At 35.6% G+C, this 16,158-nt stretch overlaps 1 protein-coding gene across 1 annotated transcript; it reads left to right on the top strand.

Annotated features, from left to right (window-relative positions):
- Nucleotides 1-13,517: 13,517 nt before the first annotated feature.
- On the top strand, nucleotides 13,518-14,656 carry LOC110187478 (uncharacterized). The gene has a single exon (XM_020956864.2). The coding sequence runs from the start codon at nucleotides 13,554-13,556 to the stop codon at nucleotides 13,890-13,892; it is 339 nt and encodes a 112-aa protein (XP_020812523.1). The 5' UTR covers nucleotides 13,518-13,553; the 3' UTR covers nucleotides 13,893-14,656.
- Nucleotides 14,657-16,158: the final 1,502 nt, after the last annotated feature.

Genomic DNA, 16,158 nt, shown 5'->3' with positions numbered 1-16,158 from the left:
AAGAATAATCTTTGGCTGTTGTCGCCTGTCGCCTTTAGCTTTCCTGCCGCCCGCCGCCTGTTGCCTGTTGCCTGTTCCTGTTGCCTCATCCTGTTGCCTGTCATTGTCATGTTTGCAGTTGGCTTTAATGCTCCTCCACAAATGCCAGTGGGTTTTTCGCTTTCGGTACTTGCCGCCAAATAAAACTTTGAACCCGTTGCCGTTGGGTTTCATTTTCGCTGGAGCCACCAAAATCTGGGGGGGGAGCTTCAACCTGCAACATGCAACATGCAACCTGCAAACCGGCGAAGGGCAAACTGCAATGAGTTCCCCCAAAGCGCCTGCAATTAAAAGCTGTCTTCCTGGCTGAGTATTCAGAAACGCACAGGGAGTGCTGGATGCACTTGGAAAATTATGGTATATATAACATAAAGGAAAGTATATTTAAAAATAAATATATTATTAAATTCCATAGACTATTATTCAAATATTTTGTTAAATATAATATAAATCATGACTTTTAAAGTTTTCTTCTTTTAACTAAGCTTCTTTTAAGCAACTATTTTCAGATCAAAAGTATAAGAACAACCTATTAAATCTAATAATATATCCTACAAAATTTATTTTTACTATAAAATATTAAGGTATTTAATAAATAAAGTATGTCCCAGACGTTTTCTCAAGTTTCTCCATATCCTTTCCATATCCATATCCATTTCATATCCTTTCATTTTTTGTATATTAACTTGCTTTTTTATGCATCAAAAACGTTTAAAATTATTTTAATTACTTCATTTTAAATAAAAAGCAACTACATTTATTTCTCTGCACAGCTTAGTTTGCATCAAATTTCCACTGCGGTGTTTTTAGCATGATTACTTTGTCTACGTGAAGTGCAAATGAAACTCTCACCACTCTCCGTTTCCGTTTCCGTTTCCGTTTCCGCTTTTTACTTGTGTGTGTGTGTGTGTGTTGGTTTTGTTTGTAAAGTTTGTTAATTGTGTTGATTTCGTGTTGATGCCGCTGCAGGCCCCAAAATGCAATTGGGGAAAAGTGTAAGAAAATTCTAATGGAATGTGATAAACTTACCTGTTGAACTGCACAGGCATACCTGTCTCTAAGCCCCATCCCCTCCCTTCTCTTAACTATTTTAAAACCATTAACCAATGTAAACTTGAGTCCTTTGATCGTTTTAGCCATTATTTTCGGTAAGAAGATAGCAAACTTGTTCTATTTATTTATGTAAATATCTTACAGGAAATAAAGTTGCTTATTTAAGTAGCTCGATTATCTTCCATTAAGTTCATAGGATTTAAGGATATGAATCAGGTTCGTATCTTTGTGACAGTATAAATCCTTGACTTTATACTCTCTAGCCATTTGTCAATCGTAAAAAAATAAACCGATTATGAAAACACACACGACTCAATGGAAAAACATGCGTTTGCAATTTTTCTTTGCAGTCAGCGGGAAAAATCTCGTTTTGCATCAATAAACATTGACATTGCCGGTTAAGTGTGTGTGTGTGTGTGTGTGTGGGTGTGTGCAGGATGGTAAATCAAGTGTTGGAGGAAATGCATTTTCTTGGTTGTGTGTGTATGTGTATGCCATAAATGATGCATGCCCCCCGCAGGCAACAATAAAATCAGTGAGTAGAGAAGTTTTCCCTCCGAAAAATTCGATAAAGCTGTTTTTTTTTTAGAGGCTAATGCTGCGGCACACACAAAGGAGTTTTTCCCAACAAAAATGGCAAAGTGAAACAAGAGATTTAATGCAACAAAATCCATATTTAAGTGAGTTGTTCCTCTCTCTCAGTCTGCTATCGTTTTTGTTAGTGTTTTCGTGACTGCATAAAAATGATGCAAATAGAGATGGAAATGTGGATGCGCCGGAAAAACTCAGAGGGTTTCCATCTTATTTTGCTTTCTTCAAGTCTTATTTACTTAGTTCTGATTTCAAGAAAAACTTGGCTAACTTGTTGAAATGTAATATGTATCTAGATCTTAAAGCACCTCTCACCAGTAGAAATTATCAACCCAAAATATATATTTAAACCTTCCCCCTTGACTTAAATTAAGCCGACTACAAGTTAAATCCTGTAACAACTGCCGGAAGTATAGGAAATTAGTTGGGGGGGTGGAAATTTATTCACCATAACTTTAAATACCGCTCACGGACGAAAAAGTCCTGGGAAACACACATAAGCTTAAGCCATTAGCAAGAATTAGGAGAGCCGAGCCGAAGCCGAGGCAAAAATCATAATCTTCTAATTTCAAAGAAGGAAAAAGGGGGGACCATACGATGGGTGAAGGATAATGCATAGAACGTGCGGCACGGTGGCGTATGCGTAATATGCCTAATGCAAAACGCAAACTCAAATAAAAGTGAAATACGAAGACGCCTCTACGCAAATGTATTTGTAAGCAGGCACTTAGCACACTCAGGAGCTGAGTTTTTGAAATATGCTTGACGGCTCTTGGCTGTTGGCTGACTGCCTTCCTTAGCCCAAAAAAAAAAATAAAATAAAAACAAGAAAACACAGAGAAAGCACAGAGACAGAGACAGCGACAGTGGAAGCAGCTAAAAGCCGAGGTCCTTATGAGAATTTGACAACATATTCTCGCACAACAAGGGGCGGTCATACCCCCCGATCCTGGGAGAGTATCCTTTGCCGTTTTCCTGGCAATCTCAGCGCGTGCCGCACGCTTTGCGCATTTAACGCGTATTTTGCACAGCACTCCTAGCAAACTTCTATTTTTGCGCAAAACAGGACCTCCTCCTCGTCGCTGTCTCCTTTTTCGGGGCATGCCATCAGGCAGTCGCCAGCCAACTTTGTGGCTCCCCATATATATATATATATGTATATATATATGTATAGTTGTGCCCCACATCCTGGGATAGATGCCACATGCACATCGCCACGCAGAATGCTGCATAAATTGTTTTTAAAGTCCAACGAAAAGTGAGTGAAATGCTAGAGCCTTGCTCTCACCTGTCGCGCTGCTTTGTGCTCTACTGCGGGGAAATGCACTAAGAGAAAATTATGGCAAATTTAAGAAAAAATGCCATAAACATTTAATACATTTTGAAATATTTCAATACCTTTTCTTAGAAACATTTTATGCATATTTAGAGCTTATCCCAAAAAATCCTATAACTTATTTAAGAATCAGTTTTAAAATATTTAAATAAAAGAAAGAGTTCTGTAGTAAATTCGAATAAATGTAACTTTATATTCTGTGTATAAAGAAATAAACAAATATTTTGTATAGAATGTAAAAAGAAATGGACTAAGATTGTAAAATAATCCTTTACCTAATTCTTATTTCCCAGAATCAAGATAAATCCTTAAAAGAGAGGCCCCATTTCTTCTTAGAATATTTAAAACCAAATCTAGGACTTTATACCTTTAGTAACAATTAAATAAGATATAAGTTTCCAATTGTTTTTAGTAAAAGTTTGAAAAAAAATACATTTAACCATTAGCAATTTCCTTAAAAATAACAAAAACAACCCCAGATTTTCCTTGATGTTCCTGATGCACATACCTGTGGCGTTGACTTAGGGCATCCACTTGGCAGTTCAGACAGGTCGCTCTTCTTTAAATACAGGCTTCCCCATTCAGCCTGGTGATAGACAGTCCTGGGAGAAGGGTGTTGACAGCATCAGGAGCAAAAGGAGCAGGAGTAAGAGGAGGAGCAGCAGCTGACTTGGCACCAAAGTTCGCCTTGGGGTGTCGTTTGCGGTTTGGCAGCCATCTGGTTGTGCGGGGAATATGCTTATATGCAGCCACATATGCAGGCTGATCCGTTTTGTATATATTCATATATGTAGTATATAGTATATACGAGTGTAAGCCAAGGCCACTTACCATTTGGAAGGAAAACAAAACAGGGAAATCTTTTTGGGGGTGAAACTTAAATATCCTTAAAATGTCAAGCGAATGTATTAGTTGCTCAAATTTAAATAAGGCTCTCAGAGACTGTCGTTGTTTTTGGTTCAAGGATAAGCTCAAATTTGAAGAGGGGTCACAGAAATGCCAAGGGTTTCAATTGTTTTTTGACAGATGAAATGTTGTTGAAATATATTTATAGAATAACAATCATTTTCTAGGTTTTATAGTACATTTTGCTTGTATAATTTTGCCATTTTCCTGTTAATATTTCCCAAATTGAATTGTTGAAAATATTTGCTCGCTAAAGTGTAGTAATTTCCGCACTTTGTTTGCTTATAAAGCAATGCTCCTTCCTTCCTGTTTGTTAATTCACAGCAGACAGAGTAGAGATTCACCTGGCAAAAAAGGGGGGCACTTATTTATCCCCTCGAGGGGATTATTTGTAATTTACAATTTATGCGTAATGTGCGTGCTTGTAATTTGCTGATTTAATTAGTGGCCATAACTCATTGTTATGGACAAGGACGCGGCCAAGATAATAAATGACTTTTAATTGTTGGCCAATGCTCGTAATTAGTGGCTGTAGTTTTGGGCCACGTAATAAATAAGCATACTCATCTTATCGATGATCTGGTAATGGAGTGCATAATGTGCTGAAAAGGTGGCACGAACCACAGTTTGTTAAAGGATCAACCATAATTCGCGTCTAATTTGCGGTTAACCAACTAACAACAGCGCTCAGCCCAAAATGATGGCGAACATTTAACAATAATTAATAATCATTAGTAAGCCGCACATTATAAAGTGGTTGACTAAATATTGAAATTACTGTGATATTAATGCCTGGCCAGGAACAACATAAACAATGGCATTATTATTATGGGGACACTCGCTCTCACTTATCTCCCATCCTTCCTCCTCGATTGTCCTTAATGACAACAATGTGCAAACTGTTTTGAAACAAGCGAGGAGCTGGTAAATGGCAGCACGAGGCACGAGGCATGAGGCATGAGGCACGAGGCAGCGCAACAATAATAGCAAGTGCCAAGCAATGGCAATATTGTCGCACTTGTGTGTGTGCGTTTTTCGGGCCAAATTATGGACATGCGTGTGAACTACACACGCTTGTAAATTGAAACTGTGACACGCCCATTACCATTACCGCCCACACGGAACGAAAAATTCTATAATTTTAAACAAGGATGTTATCTAATTTGATGGTAAATTTTAATGAATTCCTTTCAGATATCAAACCTAATATTTGAACCTTACAAAATGGGAAATAGACTTCGAAAAATACAAATAAAACACATAGATAAATATAAACTGTAGTAATGGCAAAATTCATACCAAATCTTTATATAGATTTTCTATATCTTTTATTTTCAAGTGCACTGGAAATAACTGCCGGGCATAACAAAACAAACTATGTGGTGGCATCCGCTCTCGACAGGCGCCATTGTAGTGGTCTCCCAATGCGCTTCACATAATTATTTCTTTCGGTAATAATAACTTTGGGAAAATACATAATTTCGAGTGGTGCCAATTAAAATACACAAGAAGTAATTATAAATGCCAAGGCCTGGCTGAAAAGCTAATGGGTAATACTTGAAATGACCTACAAAACGGCATTTCAATTTCCACAAAATATGATATATAAGATTGTAATTTTTTAGATATCCAAAAATCCTTAAGGAAATAAATTACTGCTTAAAATACACCAGTAATTATCCCTTTTCCTATCTCTTTTGGATTTCCATAACCATTTCTGTATATTAGTAGATTTATGGCTTGTTAAGCTCTTTCCACAAAAAAAAAAATGCAGTTAACTGAGAAATGAGAACCCGTTCTTATTGCCGGGGATTTACCCGTAATTGGGGTGGAAAAAGGGGAGAGTCCCATCTGATCTCATTGCCCTCGGAAATTGCATTAATAATGTAGCTGGGGAGGAGAGAGGGGGCACATTTTCGACTACATACTTTCCTGAGGGGGGGGGTGGGCTGAATTTAATATTTGGCAATTATGCGAATGCCAAGAGGTGTATATGTGTGCATGGAGGCAATGAAATATGTGTGTGGAATTGCGTATACGCACTGGGTGACATGGAGTGTGAGCATAAGTGCGAGTGCATTTGCCATTATATTGCATAATTTATGCGCACATTTAATTAAATTCCAACCCTTTCACTGGCTTCTTTTTTTTTGTATTTGCTGCCCAGTTGACCCAAATACCCGTCACAGCCACGTTTAATGCCTGCTTAATTTAATAAACTAACGCAGACCGAAAAAGGGAAAACATTAACTGTCAAAATAGCTTTAAATTAATTTGAAACTTCATGCCCAATTTGTCACCACTTGAAATAAAAAAAAAAGATATATAAATATATATACATATATATTTTATATATATAAGTAAAACCAACCGATAATGTGTGCAAAGTTAATTGCATTTAATGAGCATTAGAGGCTAAGCGGATTGCGGATGCTGTAAAGAGCAAATGTAATTTGCAATTAAAAAAAACCCAGGACTGCAATTAGTCTAAATACTTTTCTGCATAAAATCAAAATGAATTTATATAATAGAAGCTAGAAAGAAAACTATGTTAAATTTATTAACAATTTGCAGAATATATCTTAAACTTGCATTTCTAAACTTTTTATTGATGATACTCTAATTAGAATGTTTATGCTTTTACCCAAGGGCACACATCTACTATTTATTGTTTACAGAAATCATGAATAATTACTAATTTATGGACTCGAAATAACTTTATTTGATCAATAAGCTAAACGGGGAAATTCAATTAAGAACGAGAAAAAAAAAAAACAACATCATAAATTGGTATATCTAATTTAGCGAAAATACTTTAGCATAATTCTTGATTTATTTCCCGCAAATATTTTCAAATATTTCACAATTTATGTGTACCATTTCGTTAATTGATTTTTCAACCAGAAAAACTATGTAGCTTTCAAACCACATTTTGCCCCCAAACCGAATTAGTTATTAGTTGTGGAAATTATTCTGCCTAATTTATGAGATAAAACGATCCGAAATAAATTCAATTAAAAGCAGCAAGTGTTTAGAAAAAGCGACACGATTTAAATAAGAGCCCGAGGCTCAAAGTGTGTTACTACTACTGGGTTTGTGCACAAATTTGCATTCAGCATTAAATGCAATTAATAAATAATGAGGAGCAATGAGACTGGCATGTAAAGTGAGCATAAATGGAGTGTCCTCGCTGTCCTCGGAAGGAGACAATGGAGCGACCGGCTGGGAAATTAGTTACGGTGTCGCACAAGGACAGAGAACAGGACATCTCGCATTCGTCCTTCGACCATGTGTGAGTGACTTAGTGCCCCGTACCGCCGCCTGATCTATCATCATTAGTTGGATATGTCACAACAGACACTCGGCCCAATTGATTTAGTGTCCTGAGCACTGAGCTCAACAGTTCACTTGCCCAGCTAATACGACATCCTCGTCCTCGTCCTCATCCTCGTCCTCCTCCTCGTCCTCCTCCTCGTCCTCATCCTCGTCCTCATCCTCGTCCTCTTCCAGCACTCCTTGTTGACACACACTTCGCCTAGAGATCGATGGCACACAGACTGGACAACAGCTATGGCAAGTGAATTTCAAACACTAACCTAATTAGCTTGAGAAATTAATCTTGCATCCGGACAAATCCACACTTGAAATGGCAAATTACATTAGACCACAAGTGCTATTGCTTGGCAGTTGGAATTTAAGTAATATTTTCACGGCTTATTAAAATGAAATAAATTATTCGCAATGAGATGTTATTTGTCTGAAAAAGTAAATAACTATTTTAATAGAATATGCACTTAATTTATTGAAGAATGTCTTAATAATATTGCTTAAACATTTTCCTATAATACTTAAATACCAAATACAACCATATTCTTTGAAATTAAATCCTTCTTTATTTATTACAATTTTGCCAAGTGTATTACCAACCAATTTGATGGCTTAGTACTTGACTCAGCTGTGGCCGGGCAAAGATGAATATTCATGATCTGCTGACCAGCCTTTTTGGCCACTTCAAAGAGTCAGAGCTTCCTGTGCAACCAAAATTATTATACCCCTCCCGGAGTCGCGTGATTCACACAAAACGTCAGTCTCATTAATTTTGGGCAAGTTGCAGTTTTTAAATTTAGTGCCGCCTCGCCCCAGTTAATTAACACCTGAGCCTCTCGCACACACACACCGAAACAGGGGAAAACTCGGAGGGAAAGTGGGGAAAATTGGTCGGGAAGGTAGCCACTTCAGTCACACTTTTGTGCTCGGCAGCCGTGTGCACTGACGCAAAGCGGAAGTGGCACTTTTCCCCAACTGAAGCTGAATTCCTGAGCTGGCTTCTGGAGCTGGAAGTGGGATGCATATATCGGATATATAAAAATTTCGCTTGGATTTTAAGATTGAAATTCGATATATTATGGAAAATTCAATAATATAATTGCATATTTAATGTTAAAGTTTTATTTTCAAGTAATAAAATATTTTAAAGTAAATATTCGAAGCTATTTTAATCTCCTTTTCAAACTATCATTACTATTTAATATTCCATAAATGTATTCTTCGATACGAATACGATATTAGTTCTATATATCTAACTCGGAATTTTCCTTTTTCAACACACAATCCCTATCTGGATCGGGAAGCTGAGGTAAAACCAGAAGCTGCCATCAGCAGGCGTATCGAAAGCCGAAACTTTTGATGGAAAAAGTTTGCAACAACAAACGCATGTTTGGTGGGGAAAATCGGGGGAAATCTGAAGGGCGGCAGAGGCTGAATACCGACTTTAAAACCATCAACTAAGTCGCTATTTTTCGCGCGCATTGCCTCATGAATTTTGATTTCGAATTTGTTTCTGCTTTTATTTTGGCATTTTTTACTGCAACCTTCACTTTAAGCTGTGACTTAGATTTAAATAACACAATCGGGCGTGTGTTAAAAATTTACGAGCGGCATGCTTAGAACAGATTAACGGCGCTGATATAAAAGTTCACATAATGTTTAAACAATTTTAAGATTAGGTGCGGTGAAATTAATACCTTTTAAAAGTATCGTTTTCTAAATATAAACCATTTTTTTCGAATGATTTGCCTAATTGTTGACTGCGAAAAACAGAAGCATCAAGTTGATGCTGTAGCAAAATAAAAGTTTTGTCGAGGAGAAACTAAAAATGCAACAGAGGCAAGTTGTCCGACTTCTTATATTCTTTTTCCCGCTGATGCTGCAATTTCTTTGAAAGCCGATGCCTGCTGCATGCTGATGACTTTGTCAACAACTTAAATTGTTTGGCGCAATAAAAAGAAAAAAAGAACTAAAAAAGAGCAAAGTTTAAGTACATTTAAGGGCTGCAGATCAGTTAGCGGCTTTGGGTTAAGTTTCCTTTGATGGCAGAATTTGTGAAAACATAACACTTTGCATTTTACAGACATTTCAATTTAATTTCCGGTGAACAAATACGAAAAGTAAAAGCGAAATCATGCACAAATTATAAAGAACGCATAACCACAGGGCCACACTGTTGCAATTTTGCAAAAATCGGTAAGGACGATCTTCTTGTATAGTTAAAATCGTCATATTATCCTTATCCTCATTATTTCCAGTCACGGGATCCACTTCAATGATGTTGTAGCATTCGTCCTCCAGTAAAACAATTTTGTCATCACTTCAATTTGGTATTCCAAAATGTTTAGTCGGTTTATCAAGATTTAATAGTTTCAAATTGCTTATTTTACCTCATTATTCTTCGATTTATTAAGATCTGAACCCCGAGGCTTCGTTTTAATTAGGTCTTTTCGACTGCAAGGCTTGGAATAAACTGAGAATTATGTAGAGTCACGTATTCCATAAAACTTGTGTTCAAACATAAATATTCGCAGAAGTCGATCCTATCAGCTTCTGTCTGCAGTGGGTCAAAATGTATTTTGCATTTGAAAGATTTTTTAGTGAGAGCTTATTTGTCATTTAATAATTTTTGTTTATAATCCAAAGAATTTACATATAAATATTTCACCCATATATAAATAGTAACCAAAATTAAGTTTATTCCATAACAAGAAAGGAAGCTATATGTATATGGCTATATCTCAAATTTGATCCAATTCTATTCAAAACTGAAAATGTTAAAATTTTTTTTGTAAAAATTTTCCAATCATTCCTATGGCAGCTATATGATATAGTCGTCCGATCCGGCCCGTTCCGACATATATACGAGTAAGAGTATATAGAAGGCTAACTACAAAGTTTCATTCAGATAGCTTCAAAACTGAGAGACTAGTTTGCGTAGAAACGGACAGACGGACAGACGGACAGACGGACAGAAGGACAGACGGACAGACGGACATGGCTAGATCGACTCGGCTGTTGATCCTGATCAAGAATATATATACTTTATATGGTCGGAGGTGCCTCCTTCACTGCGTTGCAAACTTCTGACTGAAATTATAATACCCTGCAAGGGTATAAAAATACAAAAACCAAATAGACCTTTGTAAGCCCAGCTATTGTTAAAGCATCAAATGTTGTTTTTTTTTTCAAGTGTACAAATAAAGAGAACAAACCCTATAAAAGCATATTTTTTAAGAGAGTCAAAGAGCACCAACACCAAAATTATCAGAAGATATTCCGCGCAATATGAAGTGACATTGTAATACTTAGACTTAAAATTCAGATGGTTTCTTATCTATAACTAATAGATTTTGTTATTGATGGATATCATAAATTGATAAAACTGTAAATAAATACATACAAGTTCTAAGAACTTAATCAACAGTTTGCCTTCTCTTATTTTTGTGTACTTTTCTTGTCACTCTGGGATTCTCTGCTCTTCGCTGACGGGTCTCCTACATACGTCTTTCAGTATAGAGAAATATCTTATCTGAGTCAGAAGCGCGACACACAAAGATTGTCAGCTCTTGGCGTTTTTCTCGCCTTCTTTGTTGTTGCCCCAATTAACACCTTTTTGGAGGTGGCGATAATAACGCAGTTGCTCGGCACTGCTGATTGGTAATCAAGAAAAATGAAGAGAGAACTTGGAAAGAGCGAAAACGAGGGATTGAACTGTTAAATACCCTGTTAATTGTTTAATTTTAATATAATATTAAGGGGGAGAAGTTTTAATTCATGTGAAAAATTATTGGGAAAAAATTTCTTGGGCCAAAGAATATAATTTTTAAAAATATTTGTGTAAAAAAAAATTAGAAAATATATAATACAGTTACATGAATTTTTTCACTCACCGATTATCTTCGTTTCGCTTCTTTTGGCATCTTTTGTCTTTGTCCTTTCCTTCTGCGTTGTTTCTGACTTACCTTATTTCCTTTGTATTTGAGTCGTTTTTAATTTGTTTTAATTGCATTTTTAGTTTTTAGGTTCATGATTTTTTAAACACACATTCACTCGCGGTTTTCCATCTCCCTTCCTTTTTCACTTGATATTTGTAGCACTTTTACACTTAAAAAAAAAAAATTAAAAAAAAACAAAAAAATTATGTACACTTGCCAACCAGAAAGGGATTGGAATGAACGAATTTTAAAACTACACTCACTAGCACAATATATTTTATTAGCTGTTACTTTTTATTCGCTTTTAATAAACACGCACTGTAAGAACTGTTTATTTAGAACAACTCATCGCTTGAAAGTATTTATTTTTCTTTTTTTTTAAAGGGATTTATGTACATGCCATGCAAACACACCAGCAGTAAAGCATAGACAAAAGCACATTTATACACTTTTACATTTAAATTATACATATATGTTCATATATGTTTGTATGACTGCTGCTGCCATTTAACGAAGTCTAAATTGTTTTTATTCTTGTATTTTAATATTATACAAATGTTCACTGCTTTGTTTTATTAATTTAGTTGGTTTTTTATTTGTTTTTATTACACTTTTTTCCAATGAAAAAGCTCTTTTCACAGCAGCACAATTTAATTTAAACACCTTCTGCAGTTTATTCTATTTCTCCTTATTCTTCTTTTTCACTCGTGAACTTGAACTTGAACTTGAAATCGGTCTCCAAGCTTATACAGTAGTTATGATTAACTAACGGAAATTTGCTTATCAGCTTCTCAATGAAAAAGCTTTTCTACACAAGTTAAATTGAACACCTGCAGTTTGTTCCATTTCTTATTCTTCTTGTTCACTCTTACACTTGAACTTGAAATCGGTTCCCACGCTCATACAGTAGTTATGATTAACTAACGGATTTCGGCTTATCAGCATTTAATTTGAACACACTCACGCACAAATATTGGAGCTTTGATGCTGCCTGCAGGTGTCCGCAGAAGTCTCAATTGTTGTTATTGTTTTATTTTATTGTTTTCACTCGATTTTCATTATGCCGTATAAATATATACATTTTCACTACTTGGTTTTAATAAATTATTTAGTTTTTAAGGTATTATTGCACTGTTCCCTATGAATAACTTTTTTTGCGCAGCAGCTAGTTAATTTTACACCTTCTCAAGCCTCTTGTTCTTCTTGTTCTAATTCTTCTTTTTCTTACTTGAACTTGAACTTGAAATCGGTTCCCAAGCTCATGCGGTAGTTATGATTTACTAACCGAGCTTTGCTTATTAGAATCCAATTCGAACACACACACACACACATATATATTGGAACACTGCTGGTGCCTGCAGGTGTCCGCAGAAGTCTTAATTTTTTTTATTGTTGTGTTTTATTGTTTTCACTGGATTTGTGTTTGCCATTTCAATATACACATTTTCACTTCATGTTTTTAATAATTTATTTAGTTTTTAAGGCATTATTGCACTGTTCCCATTGAATAACTTTTTTTGCGCAGCAGCTAGTTAATTTTACACCTTCTCAAGCCTCTTGTTCTTCTTGTTCTAATTCTTCTTTTTCTTACTTGAACTTGAACTTGAAATCGGTTCCCAAGCTCATACGGTAGTTATGATTTACTAACCGAGCTTTGCTTATCAGAATCCAATTCGAACACACACACACACACACACTTATTGGAACACTAATGCTGCCTTTAGATGTCCGCAGAAGTCTAATTGTTTTAATTTATTGTTTTTCATTCGATTATCATTTGCCATATTTTCACTAATTAGTTTTATTAATTTATTTTGTTTTTAAGGGATTTTCACATTTTTTTCGCAGCCGCACAAGTTAATTTTACACCTCAAGTCTGCCTGCAGGTGTCCGCAAAAGTCTCAATTGTTTTTATTCTTGTATTTTAATATTTTTACTTGTTTTTCGTTTGCCATATTCGTATACATCTTTTCACTTCATTGTTTTAATAAATTATTTTGTTTTTAATTCACTTTTACACTTTTAATGCAATGAAAAAGTTTTTTCTGCAGCAGCACAACTTAGCTTTACACCTTCTCCAATTTTTTCTTATTCTTCTTTTGCTCTTCTTGAACTTGCAATCGCTTGTGATTAACTAGCGGACCTTTGCTTATCAGCATCCGATCCGAATACCCTTTATTGTCTTCAGGCGGCATATCTGTGACTGTCATAATCATCAAATCGGTAATATTTATTATTACAAAGCTAACCAAGAAACCAATATACCCTTTGACTCACCAAGTAATGGGTACAAACTGTGAAAATAACCGAAGACCAGGCGAGAGAGTCTCTCTTTTTAGTTGACTTGCGAACGGCGTTTCGAAATGGACACGGATGAGAAGATGGCCAGTTCCTCGATGCCGGGAATGTCCCACGATGAGGTTGATTTTACCAGCGGCTATGAGACCCAATACCGGAAGGAGTACAGTCCCCTGAAGCCCATCTTTGTACCGCCGCCGGAGAGGAAACATGCCTGGTTCCGGAATTGGTCCACCATTCTAATGGTCTTCTTCCTGAGCTTCGTCTTCATCCTGGGCACCGTGATGCTGGTGGTTCAGGTCTTTACGGCGAGTCCCCTGCAGATATTCATGATCGTGGCCATATATCTGGCCATAGCCGCCGTCATCATCTGGCTGGAGGTGCAGTCTGTGAAAGTGCGCTAAGACGACATACCTCTTATATACTATATATATCTAGTATATATAGGAATAGTGACTAATTCGCCTGGCGTTATCGTCGTTTAAATAATTTCGTGCTTGCAATCGACCTTAATTGTGCAAACAAATTGGAAGCTTAACTAAATGAAAACGACAAAGCACTAGGAACCAAACAAAACCCTCGATTTAACATAAGCTCAAGCCAAATAAAATAAAGAAAATGTGTTAAAAAATATAAAAATATGCTTGTGACTAGACAGTGCTTAGTTTATAAAATTCCCAGATAACTGCTACTGCCTTTCACACCGTAATCAACTAATTATTTACTGCCCATAAATGAACGTAATCTGGAGAGCAAAAACCGTGTGCAGATAAAGGGCTTTGTGCCATTGAAGTGGACAGATAAGCAAACACAATTTAATTGAACAACAACAATGAATTGTTGGCAACAGTTTGTTGCATTTAATCGTAAATAAACACACACAACCGAGTGCAGAGAGACAAACATTCTATTTAAGTGACAAATTAATTAATTACAAATGCAACAAAAGGGTGTTACAAAGGACAATAAAAACAATAAATGTTAAATCCATTATCTAATTAGATATTGGTGTGGAAATTTAATAACAAGTTGGTTTTAAATCAAAGAAACATTTGTGTTTAACTATTAATTTTCTTAAAACTATATTTATTATGACTATTTTTCATGGTGTGAAGTGTATCCTATTAATTAGCTTAATAATATAATAAAAGGTTTCTTCTCCTACAAACTTTTTACAACTCTTTGAGTGCTTTTTTAATTTTAATAGTATTTAAATAAAAAGTATGGAAATTCTACAAGTAAATAATATTCAATTCTGTTTAATTAAAGAAACCTTTATAAGTTAAATATTCCCTTTATTATGATTCAGTTATCTGTGAAAAATACAGCTCAAAGACCTGTATAGCATTGGAAAACCTTGAAAATCAATAATGGGAAGCTAACTTTTTATTATATTTTTATTATATAACTCCTTAATTAAGAGTCTGCACAAATTAAAACCCAATAAATGACAAAAGTATTAACACTAATAAATATTTTATACACTAATCCAATCTATTTTATACACATTTTTAACTATTTATTAATGCAAGTATCTGCTAAAAATGCTTATAAATTTTCTAAAACCCTTTACAAATGTTTCCAGCATTTATTACAAAATAATCCTAAACTTAAGTACTTAAAAACCAGAAGTTCATACAAAAACATGTTTGCTGTCACATTATATTATTCGTAGACACCCTTTCCCCATGACCTACATGACCGAATAGATTTGGTTGTCCAAATATTTCTACTCTTTATGCACATTTTTCTAAATCACTTCTGTAATTGCTTTTCACACACCAGTGGTGATAAAAAAAAAACACACACACGCATGTACACACAATCGCCCCCTGTGTCCCTATGAAAAGCTCGAAATTTCCCATGTTTTCACAACAGTTTTCTCATCTCCACACCCCCTTCTGTGCAATGTGTGTGTGTCTCATCGAGTTGGTAAAATTCTAGTTTAATAGCTTGAAATGTTGTGAACACATGGTTAGTGAAAAACCAGCAGGGACAAGCTCATTCTGCGTTTGCAAAATTAAATGTTTAACAAGAAAAAAATGGGAACTTGTCCTCCCATTAAACTTTAATTTCCGTTGACAATGAACGTCGCTTTGTTTTTGTGCCCCCACAATATTTTTTATCCAACGCCTGCGAGACGAGGGCAACAGCTGACTTACCTTAATTACTCACAGGACTCCAAGCCGTGCTAATTATTTGCAGGTTGCACTGCCCAGACGGAGGCGGCAATGGCGTCGCGAAACGCATTTAATTATATATGTATATAACGGTATATATGTATATATGCGCCACGGGTGCGCAGCTTAGGCATTAATGCCATTTCCGGTCGCCGACCACCGGAGACTATGGCGACACTTGCTGCCAGGCAGCAGGACACTTTATTTCACGTCAAAACAAAAACGCTGCCTTGGTTGGGGGAATACCCTATAGAAATTAGAGGGTGTATGCGTATTTAAAATAGAGAAGAATATTTAATAAACTATTTATAAATGTCTTTAAAACTTAAAGTAAATTTGAGGTAGCTTTATTGATTAAGATCTTTTTCTCCGTATTACCATTATAAAAGCACTTCATTTTGAGAATATAAATCTGCAGGCACAATAATTTTTATAACATTAAAAAAACAAATGGTTATAGCTTAATAGTTTACATAAAAGTATATTTTAT

This window comes from Drosophila serrata, unplaced genomic scaffold, assembly GCF_035046125.1.
Source record: "Drosophila serrata isolate PLE 108 unplaced genomic scaffold, ASM3504612v1 contig_249, whole genome shotgun sequence".
Taxonomy (NCBI): Eukaryota; Metazoa; Arthropoda; class Insecta; order Diptera; family Drosophilidae; genus Drosophila; species Drosophila serrata.
Note: the sequence above shows the minus strand (reverse complement) of the source record. Positions and strands in the feature narration are given on the sequence as shown.

Bases quoted from the DNA above. Each gene is read 5' to 3' on its own strand.
- LOC110187478 (XM_020956864.2), top strand. From the start codon at position 13,554: ATGGACACGGATGAGAAGATGGCCAGTTCCTCGATGCCGGGAATGTCC.